This window comes from Guillardia theta, assembly GCF_000315625.1.
Source record: "Guillardia theta CCMP2712 unplaced genomic scaffold GUITHscaffold_3, whole genome shotgun sequence".
In the NCBI taxonomy this organism is placed as follows: Eukaryota; class Cryptophyceae; order Pyrenomonadales; family Geminigeraceae; genus Guillardia; species Guillardia theta.
The window spans coordinates 26,580-39,250 of NW_005434671.1; the positions used below are offsets into that span (position 1 = coordinate 26,580).

General features: G+C 51.4%; 5 protein-coding genes across 5 annotated transcripts; 3 read left to right on the forward strand and 2 right to left on the reverse strand.

Annotated features, from left to right (window-relative positions):
* Positions 1-754: 754 nt before the first annotated feature.
* GUITHDRAFT_99754 (hypothetical protein) lies at positions 755-1,090 on the forward strand (the record flags this gene model as incomplete). The annotated part of the gene is made up of 1 exon (XM_005841199.1): positions 755-1,090. The coding sequence occupies one exon, from the start codon at positions 755-757 to the stop codon at positions 1,088-1,090; it is 336 nt and encodes a 111-aa protein (XP_005841256.1).
* Positions 1,091-2,053: 963 nt separating this feature from the next.
* GUITHDRAFT_159119 (hypothetical protein) lies at positions 2,054-3,403 on the forward strand (the record flags this gene model as incomplete). Its single annotated transcript, XM_005841200.1, has 11 exons — positions 2,054-2,171; positions 2,193-2,326; positions 2,373-2,523; positions 2,568-2,593; positions 2,651-2,680; positions 2,724-2,786; positions 2,840-2,898; positions 2,944-3,022; positions 3,069-3,151; positions 3,194-3,272; positions 3,320-3,403. The coding sequence occupies 11 exons, from the start codon at positions 2,054-2,056 to the stop codon at positions 3,401-3,403; spliced, it is 906 nt and encodes a 301-aa protein (XP_005841257.1).
* A 17-nt stretch (positions 3,404-3,420) lies between these two features.
* GUITHDRAFT_99756 (hypothetical protein) lies at positions 3,421-5,630 on the reverse strand (the record flags this gene model as incomplete). The annotated part of the gene is made up of 15 exons (XM_005841201.1): positions 3,421-3,480; positions 3,527-3,586; positions 3,638-3,703; positions 3,751-3,792; positions 3,838-3,943; positions 3,987-4,058; positions 4,210-4,278; positions 4,324-4,379; positions 4,432-4,496; positions 4,547-4,676; positions 4,830-4,958; positions 5,007-5,123; positions 5,178-5,269; positions 5,330-5,426; positions 5,472-5,630. 15 exons carry the CDS (start codon positions 5,628-5,630, stop codon positions 3,421-3,423), a joined length of 1,320 nt encoding a protein of 439 aa, XP_005841258.1.
* A 1,295-nt stretch (positions 5,631-6,925) lies between these two features.
* Positions 6,926-9,921, reverse strand: GUITHDRAFT_132039 (hypothetical protein; the record flags this gene model as incomplete). The annotated part of the gene is made up of 15 exons (XM_005841202.1): positions 6,926-7,441; positions 7,487-7,567; positions 7,622-7,712; positions 7,755-7,839; positions 7,885-7,989; positions 8,341-8,413; positions 8,517-8,671; positions 8,718-8,799; positions 8,878-8,988; positions 9,047-9,120; positions 9,231-9,332; positions 9,379-9,458; positions 9,516-9,669; positions 9,715-9,783; positions 9,828-9,921. 15 exons carry the CDS (start codon positions 9,919-9,921, stop codon positions 6,926-6,928), a joined length of 1,872 nt encoding a protein of 623 aa, XP_005841259.1.
* Positions 9,922-10,255: 334 nt separating this feature from the next.
* GUITHDRAFT_132040 (hypothetical protein) lies at positions 10,256-12,578 on the forward strand (the record flags this gene model as incomplete). The annotated part of the gene is made up of 6 exons (XM_005841203.1): positions 10,256-10,346; positions 10,395-10,502; positions 10,576-11,966; positions 12,009-12,119; positions 12,161-12,241; positions 12,384-12,578. 6 exons carry the CDS (start codon positions 10,256-10,258, stop codon positions 12,576-12,578), a joined length of 1,977 nt encoding a protein of 658 aa, XP_005841260.1.
* Positions 12,579-12,671: the final 93 nt, after the last annotated feature.

The window sequence follows — 12,671 nt, forward strand, 5'->3', positions numbered from 1 at the left end:
GCCTCTCGCCCTCGTCTGTGGAGCTCACGGAGTGCTTCAATGGTAGCATGGGCCGACCGGGACTCGATCACTGCGGCACTCTCCTGATTGTCCTCGTACTGATTTTAACTTAACTTTGAGTAAAAAAGAGTGGCAGCGGCCCGACCCAGTAGAGTAGCAGGCCGCGGCTGGTGACCGGCGGACGCCCGACTCGCTCCCCGCCGGGCCCGGCATAGCGGCTGCCAATCCAGTCAGCAGTTTAAAATTGAAGCACGTGGCTCAGGTTCCGTGATCACCAAAGCCTATCACGAGTCCTTACAGCAGACCACGGCCAGAGGCAGAAGTAGAGCACAAAGACGACAAGCGGTAATATCCTTCAGTGCCTTTGACAAAGTTCTATGTTTCACACTGAGGCGAGGGCGTGATGAGCGGAAGTTTCTTTCCGTGTCCCTTTCAAATTAAGTAAATTGTTGTCGTACCGGAGAACGTCCGATACATACCCTGAAAGTCCCGGGATAATGTAGGGGTCCTTGAGGTCTCCGACAAATATTGGACTGGAGGGTACTTCATCCGGTCTATTATGTGGGTAGGGGTAGTCGCAAGAGGGCGCCGAATCCTTTCTTGGCGTATAGTAAAGATTGAGCAGCCGGAAGCTCATTCGAAAAGAGAATATTTCGAATTACATTACAACACACAAGTTGTCCCCTTCTGATCATATAGTTGAAGTCGAATCCTCTCACGAGGAACCTCCGCATCTACACCCACTGCCGTCGTCATGGGGTTCTTCAGTGATCGTGGACAATCTTTATCCTTCTTTTCCTCTAGTTTGAACAAGCTTACCTTTGGTTCGGGAAAGCAGAATGAGCGAACTCTGCATGCCAAAAGAAAGTGCTCTTTGAATCCTGTGGCAGTCACCGAAGAGACAAAGCAAAAAGTACAAGAATTGAACGAGGAGCGAGAGACCAAGCACGGATGTCCATCACGCCTGAAACAGTTGATATCGCTTGCCAAGTCGATCAGGATCATCAAGAGAAAGACCACAGTGTACAGTGCTCGAGGAGAGGCCATGTCTTGGGAATCAGATACAGCTGCAAGCAAGCAACAAGGGTGAATCTGTCCTGCTCAAGATGATGATATTTTTGTTCACTTATGTCTGTAAATTATTCCTGCATTGATCTCACTATTTCTGATAAAACATTGTGCGTTCATTTCAAACATTCAGTTTTGAACACTCTGCAAGGAACCATCGTCCGTTGAATTCCATGCCCTAGTGCAGCTTTCTACTAAGGACAGTGCAGATGTGTTTGATCTTTTGCAAATAAACAACATCATACTACAGGGCGTAGGTGCAGTCAGAACATCTACACCTTACAGGATCGTCGAGCGCTGACCAAGGATCTCGTACCTACAACAGCTTGCGAAAATAGAGTGAAGATCCCTTGTCTGGAACCGATTGATAAGAATCTGTCCAGGCGCAAACTTCGAGTTGCTTGCGTGTTGAGCCAGACTTGTTATTTCATGCATGCAACGAATTGATATTCACATGATCTGCCAGCCATTGGATCAATTACTTTGTTCGCATTTCCATCATTCAAGTTCGGTTTTTTGAGTTTACTTCCGAGTTCGAAGTAGTCTCCATGCTGTCTCAATGATGTTCTACTCTAAGCGCTTACCGCCTTACCGTCGGGACTGTTGACTGACTGAGCCTCAGTCTCGGTCAGGGGTGACCGTACCATGTGCACGGCAGTGCAGTCACAACGCCGCTTCCGAGTCAGGCCCCAGTTGGAGTCTCATCATCGACGTGCGGCAGTGCGGTTGCCACCGACCCAGTAGTACTACGGTACACAGCCTGTAGTGCGCCTGATCGAGTACGGTCTTACTATATGTCAGAACGCCGCCGTCGCCGGACGATGCCGCTGGCTGGCCCGGGCCACACTTGATGGCGGACTCCGGGAGTCCGACCGGACCGTCCGGTCGTGCAAGAAGTAACGGAATGGAACTTTATAACGGATTCACACGCATAAAAGGAGCAATGCAGTGCGTTCAGTCAGGTCGAGGGTGTTGGGCCCTGGCGATGTTGGTGATCGCCACCTTGATGTCTTCTCCTCTATCCGTTGGTGCCTTTTCTATGACTTCCCTGCCCATATCCGGTCTCAAGGGCGGCGCAAGGACAGGAACATTGCGCCTCCAATGTGCTACGACTGCTGGATCAGTGTCGGAGGTGAAGCGAGACATCTTACAGATCGCAGCAGCAACGGACAGAGGTCAGAGGCTCAACCAGCTCGTAGCTCCTGTCTACCAAGAGTCTCGTGGAAAGATTGCCAAGCTGATCGACGAGTTAACAAAGGTGACATGGAATTCTCTTGAAAGTTTCCATGTGAGACAATCCACAGAACGAGTGTGAGATCAGCGAAAAGACTCTTTCTGGAGAATGGGAGCTTGTTTACAGCGACGTGGAGCTGTTTCGAAGCAGTCCTTTCTTCCTAGCGATCGAGCAGGCTCTCGACACTTCTCCTGGCATTCCGACTCTCGGCAAGTGGCTCGGTGAGTCGAGGGTGGTTGTGTACCTGTGCTCAAGACATGTACAGGAATAACGGACCCAACGAAGAAGTCGGTTAGCAGAGAAGCTGGATGATGCAAAGTTGCTGCTGACTACAATCAACCATGACAGGCCATGTTCTTCAAGCTGCATCAGCTTCAAGTAACGTTTCCCTGAGGATACTTTTGCCCTTATCTGAGCTCAGGTCATGTCCTGGGGGGCGAGCACTGTGGGAAGAGTGTCACAGAATCTAGATTTTGAGAAGCAGGCAAGAGCATGGAGGAAGGAGGAAGAAGCTTTTTGCTGACGTCATCATGGCAGGAGTTGGAGTCTGCCTTCGACACCATCATCTTCGGGTTGACGGTGATCCCCATCATTGGGTTGTCGAGACTTATTCTATGTCTTGCTTCTGACTCTCGTCTCAGATGGTTCAAACTCCTCCCTACCTTCGGCGGCCGCGTCGTCACACTCGCTGACAAACTTCAGCTCGAGGGATCAACGCTGGTTGCCTCAAGTCCCTCGTACATGCGATACTCACCCCGCAGGAAAGACCATGGAGCTGCAGAAAACTGAAGTTCGGACGTGCCCTGGCGTGAACCGACTGCCCCTATTTGCTGACTTCTTCATGGATAGGTAAGAAGAGGCTCTGCTGAGGATTTGCTGAGCTGTGTGCAGGTGGTATCCTGTCAACTCGGTGTGGAAGCTATTGCCGTGGAACGGGGGTCCCTTCAACGGACGAGCTCCGAGTTGCAAGGCAAGCAGTGAGAAGGAGGAGGGAGGGCGCGTGAAATGCTTTTGCAGATGGAAGTGGTGTATGTGGATCAGGACCTGAGAGTCTCTCGGGACTTGAGCGGCGCGCACTTTGTTTACACTCGTCCACAATGAAAAAGAGAAGACACGAATTAGACCCGCATCTGTCCGACCTTTGACAGAACCTGCTTATTGTTCTTGTTCAAATGATCCTGCAACCAGTCAGAACGATCATCACTGAGATCACATTATGCTTACTAGGCTGAGGTCAAGCGGAGGACAGACAGCCTCGTTCATCGGCTTGAACATTGCAAGCACCTGATAGCACCGCATTTACCCTCCTGCTTAGCAACTGCACATTCACTTCACCTCCTCCTGTGAAGGCTGCGGCTGCCATGACGGTTTTCCGTCCTTGTCAGTTTCGAATGCTCGCACCTGCCTTCACTTTAACCAGCGGAAAGCGAACACGAACCAGTGCTTACCCCCTCCTTGAAGTCTTGCCACTTGCGATGAACAAGTCGCCACTATGTACGAAGCTTCAGATTTGAAGGGGGCAAAGTGATGTCAACCTCTGTTCTCAAACATTCCTCAAGTTCGCAAGATGCTCCTCGTCGGAACAGTTCGAAGGTGACATGAAGAGCAGTCGGAGACATGAGCTGCAGACGTTCAAGCGTCCTGGTCCATGTCAGTTAAGATGGACTTGAATTGAAATTCTCACGATTGAGCCCATGGAGTGCGTTCCTGTTGTAATGCTTCCAATATCTCTGCCACGGATTGCTGTCCGAAGCATCTGCAGGCTCAGTCAGACAGGCCTCTTGCTTCTCATCCTCGTGCCGATCGATCGCTTCTTGGTTCTCCTCGAGGTGCGTAGGCTCAGTGACACCCGGCATGGAATATCTGGTGAGAGTCAGCCCTCGCTTCTGAGCGCAACTTCACGTCACCGAGCGTAGTAGGAGGGAGGAGAATCAAATGTTTTGGGAAGGCAAGTCAACTCTTTGGTGCTCTCGAAACTGACGTAACGTTGGTGAGAATCAACCTCCTTGATTCTCTCTCACCTGGCCGAATGGTCGGCAACAATCGCATCCACCTGCTCCGAAGAGACGTCCGCAGGCTGTCCGATGGCTCGGTAAGCATGGTACACGTGCATCGAAGACGAAAGTCACCGAGTTGATCAGAGCTTTCAGGCATTTGTCCAATCGATTCCTCGGCACAAAATGTGAAGCAGCTCCTAACGACGGGCAGTAAGATGTCTACCCAGCACGATACCAGCTGTATCACCAGCATAGAGCGCATCAGCTCCGTTGATCCGAGCTCCAGTCAAAGCGAGGTACAAGCCGATATGTCCCTTGAGGCGAGGGAGGTAAAAACTGCAGCCATTGCCGGGCGACATACCAAGAAAGTGCGCATGCTAGGAGCAAGTGATTGTCACGCACAGACAGAGACGAGGATGCATAACCTGAAAAGACAAGACAGTTCGACTTGTCGCTATTCTCATATGCCCCTTCCCCGACTGTCACGTGCCCGGGTGAGCGGATCAGCAAGTTGCCCTTCAGGTTCTGACCTGCGACGTGTGGGCGAGTGCCAGGGCCGCACCAGCTCCGATGCAGTGCCCGTCCATCAATGCCAGCCTCTTCTTGCTGCTCTTCGCTATGATCCATCCAAGTTGATACTGCACATGCTGGGGATCCAGCTGACCAGCACTCGTGAGTTGAGGCGAGCTCGCTATCTTGTGCTTCACCTCATGAGGACGATTGTCCCTGTTCATCGCCAACGCTCTGACGTCTAGCCCCATGCAGAAACTCTCTTCTCCTCCTTTGAAGATTGTAAACTTTTCGTACCAGTTGCAATCAGACAACTGACAGCCAGAAAAGTAAGTCAGTGGGGATAGACTACCAAGAAAAATGCATACCTGGATGATATCCTTCAAGCTTCGTAAAGCCTCTTCGGACAATGTACCTCTTCTGTTCTTGAAACTGAAGACCTTGCAATTGTGATAACAATCTACCTGGAATCAAATGTGAACACCCAAGTCAATCGTGTAGATGAGAACCATTATTTCACCCTTGTCGACCTGCCCGAGGAAGTCTTTAGATCTCAAAGGGTCCTTCAAGCTCTGTGACAGTCTTTGTGCCAAGGTCTTAGTACCATGTCCTGCCACCTACGATGCGTCAGCGGCGGGATCAGGCATGTTTCCACAAGAAACCGTAGGTGCGGCCGACTCCTCGTTATGTGCCGAACTGGACTGGTCTTGCTGTGCTTTCAACTTCTTGAGCTGCTCCTCAAAGCTTCTGGTCTTCCTCCCCGTATCGACTCCAAGTTTCGACGACAAGCGCTTGCGAGGCATGGAGAATGGGTTTGTCATCCAGCGCGTCCTACCCGCAAACGTATAGCTCTTGAGTACCGGACACATCTACACGAGGACAAGAGTAAGACAGTTGTTTCAGCAAAAGATTTCATCTCATCGCATGCTTCGATCACTGCACTCTGTTGCCCTCAACTAAATCTTCACCTGGCCGCTACAATCTAGTGCCTCCTGACTTGCCGATGCTCGGGGAAATGTTCATGACCGAAGGGGACGGAAGACTGGCACTTGTTGTTCCGCATCCTCTGAGCTGCTACTCGGCTCTACCAACAGAGGAATGCAATGTACTGACATCTCGCCATGGTGCCATCGAACGTCTGCTGCTTCGCTCATTGCCCGGAACCTCTCGCATCACGCCCTTTCCCCCTCCAGGTCAACAAGCATGTTCTTGCAATTCCCCCACCGTTGGGGAACCGTTACATGGTATTCGGGAGGAACTTGCAACTTCAACCTTCAGCCAGTATGAGGCCCCCGCCTGCCTTTCATCGTCTGCGTGCTCGTCTGTTTCGACAGTATCCAGCTCGCATGGGGCTTGCCGTCCTCCTCGCTCGCGCAGGGCAGACATTTACTCACAAGTCGAAATCAGAGTAGCCTATGCTGACATTTACACACAAGTCGAAATCAGAGTAGCCTATGCTGACATTTACACACAAGTCGAAATCAGAGTAGCCTATGCTGACATTTACACACAAGTCGAAATCAGAGTAGCCTATGCTGACATTTACACAAGAGTCGAAATCAGAGTAGCCTATGCTGACATTTACACAAGAGTCGAAATCAGAGTAGCCTATGCTGACATTTACACACAAGTCGAAATCAGAGTAGCCTATGCTGACATTTACACACAAGTCGAAATCAGAGTAGCCTATGCTGACATTTACACACAAGTCGAAATCAGAGTAGCCTATGCTGACATTTACACACAAGTCGAAATCAGAGCAGCCTATGCTGACATTTACACACAAGTCGAAATCAGAGTAGCCTATGCTGACATTTACACACAAGTCGAAATCAGAGTAGCCTATGCTGACATTTACACACAAGTCGAAATCAGAGTAGCCTATGCTGACATTTACACACAAGTCGAAATCAGAGTAGCCTATGCTGACATTTACACACAAGTCGAAATCAGAGTAGCCTATGCTGACATTTACACACAAGTCGAAATCAGAGTAGCCTATGCTGACATTTACACACAAGTCGAAATCAGAGCAGCCTATGCTGACTGAGCTACGAGGTGAGCCGGAGAGGAAGACCCAGAGCGAAGAGAGAAGGGGAGATGAGAGAGTCAAGTATCATGAGTCAAACTCTGATACCCACGCTTGAGGAAGATATCGTTCCTGCGTGCCTCCTCCAGTGAGTCTGAGCGGCGCTTTGTTCTTGCCTTTTTCCTGTGGTCGATCTCTCTGCTGTCTCTGCCCTTCCTCGTCGCCTGTCTCCATGATCTCCGACATCTCATCTGGACTCGTGCGGTTCTGATGTCGTCCTGAAGAAGCAGTACGCAAGGAGTGTCTTCTGCTGAAGTCGAAGACAGCTTTGGCTCCCCGTGCAAGCTTGTCTCGCGTCCAGGTCACGGAGTTCTGTCTCACTCTCCTCACCCCCAGCATCTGCATCTGCTCCCTCTGCCGCTGCCGCTGCTGCAAGAATCCCAGCAGGCCCCCCATCTCCCGGTTGTTAGTCTTCTCGTCCCCGCTGAATTGGGGAGGAGGCGGAGCTGGATGGGTCGCGATCTGCGTGTCCTGCTCCTGCTGCGCTAGCTCAACTCTGTCGTGCAGGGGCTCTACATTTCCTTCCTCGACATTGTCAGCCCCCTACCAACCTCTTGTCAACATCTCAAGCCTCGTCGCAGCTTCCACCTGGTTCGTCGTCGTGCCTTTCTGCATGGCCTCGAAGAACTCCATGACGACTCTGTCCCCTCGGAACTGCATCAGCACCTCCTGACGCGTTCTCATGTTACTCTCTTGCCGCTTCATTCCACATGTTCAGCTGACCTTAGGAACTTTGGCGCCATTCTGCAGCAGCAATCCAGCCATGGCCAGGTCCTTCTTCCTCATCGCGATCTCGAGCGCGAAGAAAGCTCGGCTGCGACATGGTCATTGTCGTTCTCCTTTAGCTCCTGCTTACCGTTTCCTGACCTGCACGGTCGTTCCCTTCCTCTTCCCATCGACTTGCACGATGTCAACCCGATTGTTCGCCCAGGCTCCTCGACCTTCCCCGTCAAGTCAGGCAGGGCTCACTGAATGCTCTCGCTCACTTGACGCATAGTCAGGAGACGCGCCCAAAGCCAATGCGGCACGAGCAGCGACCAGGTTGCCTGTGAATACAGCCATGCACAGAGCTTCGCCCGTTTCGTGACAGCCTGCCAACATGTTATCACTTGGAGCTCACAAAGACTTCAGACCGATAGAATGCTCTAGAAGATCCTGTTAAGCGCAAGCCCATCAGATGAAAGTGCAGTGTCATACTTCTACTACTTGCCTGAAGTAAGATATAGTTGAAGGAGCTCCTGATGAGATTGAAAAAGGAGAGAAGAATTGAGCTTATCAAAATCGTACCACCTAGACATGTTTTGCAATCAGCGTTGGCACTTGTTTGTACTTTTTAGATCACTTAGACCATCCAGTTCGTACGCAGGTATCGTTTGCCAAGCTCGCAATTGGATGAGTGATTGTGGAAAACTTTGAAAGAGGGAGCAGAAGAACGAAAGTACTAGGGAGTTCACAGATATTCCTTCTCGCATGAATTTCGCAAAGTCTTGAAAGTTCTGGTGACAAATTCCAAATCTGAAAGCTATCTCAAGGGAAGTGAGGAACAAGTATGTAGCTCACGGAGCAAGGGGGCAAGAAAGGATAGCGAAAAGCTCTAGTAGAGTTCCACTGTCCCCACTGTCAGCTCTTGGATCACGATCTTCACCGCAGTCAAAGACCTGTGTGCCACGTCGTCGAGAAATTCAAGTCTCTCATGCTCGTCAATGCTCATCATGTCTGCTAACGATGCGCCATGGCAGAACCCGAACTTGTCAATATCAAGCGCTCCGAACCCTGAGGACAGATGTAAAAACACCTTTCCTCCCATCGAGGTTCCCACCTGCAGTGAAGGCGGCGACTGAAGGACCGATGACCGGGAGCCACAGGAGCATTCCTCTTCCAACTGAGAGCGGAGCAGACACCTACTCCGAGTCATATCATAGTCATATCAGGTGTTGAGTCATATCATAGTCATATCAGGTGTTGGGTAGGAGGCGTACCTTCGAGGCCCACCACCAGTAGGCTACGACATAGAATCGCCAAGAGAGGATCTGAAAGAAGAGGGACAGCACAAACCACCAGCGATGACCCCCATGCGCCCACATGACTAGCTGGTACGAATTCAAGTCAGTTCCCCCTGGTCCCGTGACCGAAGTTTGCGTCGCTTACCACAGCCAAGTCAAGGAAGAGGTCCAGCCCTGCAACACTCTTACATCCTTGGGCCCTCAGCGGGCATAGAGTACCTGGCATTAACGAGAAGAACGCCAGGAGAGGGCGGAAACAAGCGAATCTATAGCGATAAACGATGAGGCATATGACAATGATAGTGCTTTCAAGAACCTTGCTCGAATACAACTGTATCGAACCCTCTTGTGCTTCATCTTGAGCTCCGTGAGCGACTTGGTGAGGTCTCCTGAGATGGAGTCCACATCACTCCTATTCTCAAGGACAGCTCCTGCAGCCGACAGTCATGCGAGTTTCGAGTTGCCCTCCTCACTCACGCGTCCTGAACAGCATCGACATAAAGATAATGGTGCCCAGTAGAGCGTCAAACCCTAGTAGTGCCCATCCTATTTTACACCTACATACCATGGGTCAGATGCCTCCAGCTCAAGCTCCAGTAGGAGCATGCTCGGACCTCAGACGCGTCTCTTGCCCAAGCTGCCAGATTTGCTTCAGGAACAGATAGAATCTGTTGGTGCCTTGATAGTGGCTGATCTCAGGGAAGAAAGACTTGGTGTAGTTGTAGTTGGTGGCGTTGGTTTCCCATATCAGAATGCAGTCAACACGTGCTGCAGCCGAGTGAATGAATCATCGACGAGCTCACATACTCTCACCGTCGGCAACTGGATCGCGGAATGAAATGAATGAAAAGACGATGACAGACAGGATGGTGGACACGGTGCCTGCATGGCGTCAGTGAACGAAGCAAGCAGACGGCATGACTGACAGCAAGAGGTCAAGAAAGCGATCCAGGTGTCATCCTTCCAGTCAATCTCCAACTTGTGGATTTCATACTGTTTGGCGATGTCTTCTTTTCTCATCGCTCCTGATACTTCTGTCGAGCTCTTCTCAGCTCTCCCTTGCAATCTCAGGTCAAGACAAGTCCAGCAGGCCGGCTGAGAGTCTCCTGCTCGAGCTCTTGCTCGGCAATGCCTCCAGGTGATCGATCGCATCGACCATCGTCGAACAACGCCTGGCAACTAGTCATACTCGGACTGATCTGCCGTTGTGACAATAGGTCATTCTTTTTAAGTTTTTTTAGGTTTAGGAGATGTCACCGCATGGCTGAGGCAGGTGGCGGAGGCAGGTGGCGGGAGGAAGGGAGGGGGTTAGAGGGTAGGGAGGAGGAGGCGAAGTGAAGCAAGTCGAGGAGTGATGGCGCCAGTGGAGGCTCAGGACGGCTTGCGAGTGGTGGGATACAATCTTCCTCCTCGCATCGGGTACAAAGTCAAGCTGACGAAACAAGGTCTTGCCAGTCATCCTGCTTAGTGCATGCTCATGATTGTGTTGACAGGCGAACAGTCGTTTGACGAAGTTTACCACAAGATCTCAGGAGGGCGCGAAGGAACGATCACTGATGTCAGAGAAGACGGTCAGATCTGTACAGTTCGATGGGCCCCCGGTGAGGACGAGCATCAATACCGTACAGGTTCCTGGCCCCTTACCCTCGAGTGCGTCTCTGAAACCTCTGGCAGGAAAATTCGGGAGATTCGAGCTCTACTGTGCAGCAGACATGGAGCAAAGGATGAGCAACCCATTTGAAAGGGATCTGCTGAAAACTGAAAACCTCCCCATTCAAGATTCAAATGTGGAACCAAGTCTTGAAAGCCTTTTTGGCAAGGAGAAATCCTTTGAGCCAGGCCAACAAGAGGATGGTAAGAGAAATGAAGCTTCTCTCAGTCTTCTTCCATCGAGGATCTCAGAATCCTTGGCTCCACCGGCCTCGCTCAATTCGAAAGCCGAAGACGCGAACAGACCTTCTAGCAACGCGCTGTTGCCAACCTTCAGCGATGCTGCTGTGACGCAAGGAAGCAGTGCAAGAACTCGCTACAAGAACCCGCTCAACAAGTCCTCCCTGGCGCAGAGCGAGACCATCTCCTTGTCTGGCAGCATCTCCAACGGAGGGATCAAGAAGGAAGAAGCCCTGGTAGCTGGTAGACCGCCAGTGAAGAAGTTGACAATCGTAGACAGTCCAGAAGTATGCAGGCCTGCAGATCAGTCCAGCAAGGGTTCACCTGATGTGAAGTCACCCGAGCTCGAGCTGGCAGCTGAGAAACCGAAACCTCAGTCTCTCGTGTCCATGGTTGTCAAGAATCCGTTGCGACAAGGGCTGGAGTGGGCAGAGAGCAAAAAAGTGACAGAGGACCAGGAGCATCAGCAGTCTCAGACTGATCCTTCGCTCATGACAATCCTGGTCAAGAGGCCGCTGAGAATGGGCCTTGAGCTGGCAGATACGATGACTGAGCAGGCCCAACAAGACCAACGGACAAGTCCCTCCCTGATCTCCCGCGTCATCAAGCAGCCCATTCGAAACTCTGGTCTCGTCATGCCCGAAGAAACCTCGAACGGGAATCAAGAGCCTTCGCTTCTCACTGTCGTCATCAAACGCCCACTGCAGCAGTTTGTCTGGGGTCCTTCTGGCAGCCTTGAAACCGGAAAAGACAGCAAGGAGGACTCAATTGTGACTGAGATAATGACGGGCGTCGAGCAAGATGACGAGCACTGGAACTTTGGGGTTCCGAAGCAGAACACCGAGATCGAATCATCGACAGACAATGATAGCCAAGATGCCGCTCTTGCCCATGCCGGTGAAGGTCAAAGGATTGAGGGAACAACGGACATGAATGAAGATGGTCTACAAAAGATTGATGAGGACATGGAGTATGACCCAGACACCATGATGCCTGTCAGGAAGGGACCTCTCGGTCAGGATGAGGAAGAGGAAGAGATGGAACTTGACCCTGATACCTTGATGCCCATCCCCAAGAAGAAAGTACAGCAGCTGCAGGCCGCCAAACTTCCAAATTTTTCTTCGTTCCGTGCAAGAAAGCTGATTGGAGCCAACACCAAGCCTCCGACAGCGAAGGTAAGTGCTCCCTCTCCTGCTCTCTTTTCAAGACTCTTGCAGCTTATCACTGCTTCTGTCAACGGGGAAGTCGACGACATGGAGACCCTTGACGACACCGCAAGCGTGTTCTCGTCCTCAACCAGAGTGTCTGAAGCCGCCCTCAGAGCACAGGTGGTATGCCAGCTGTACTCCTCCCGCCTGACGTCCACCAGATTTACGCTACGATCCCAAGGAATGACGAGCTGCCGTCTGAGTTGACCCAAACCTTCGAGAATGTCAGGAAGCTCAACTCGGTAAGAGTTTCCTTTTCCACCACCACCACCACCACCACCGCCGCCACGATACACTGCACCTACCAGTCACCACCTCCTCTTCCTCCTTGATCTCCTCCGCCTCTCCTCCCTGCTTATCCTCTGGCTCTGACTTCCGTATCAGTCCACATACTCACCGGGTAACAAGCTCATGGGAGGTCTGGACTCCTTCGAAGGGCATCTACGCGCCAGCACTGTCAGGAGGTCAGCAGCTGTCAAGCCAGCGAAGGCGAAGGACCCGAAGGATACTGATCACGTTGAGGAGATCGTTGAAGGGGTTTCGAAATTCTTCAACTCTCACAGGAACACTGAATGGTAGTCACCACTTGTAGCTCAACTCATGTACATTAAAAATGTGACCGTCAGTCTACCGTGACTACTCCCTTTCCCAGCTGTCCTCGTACTGATTTCT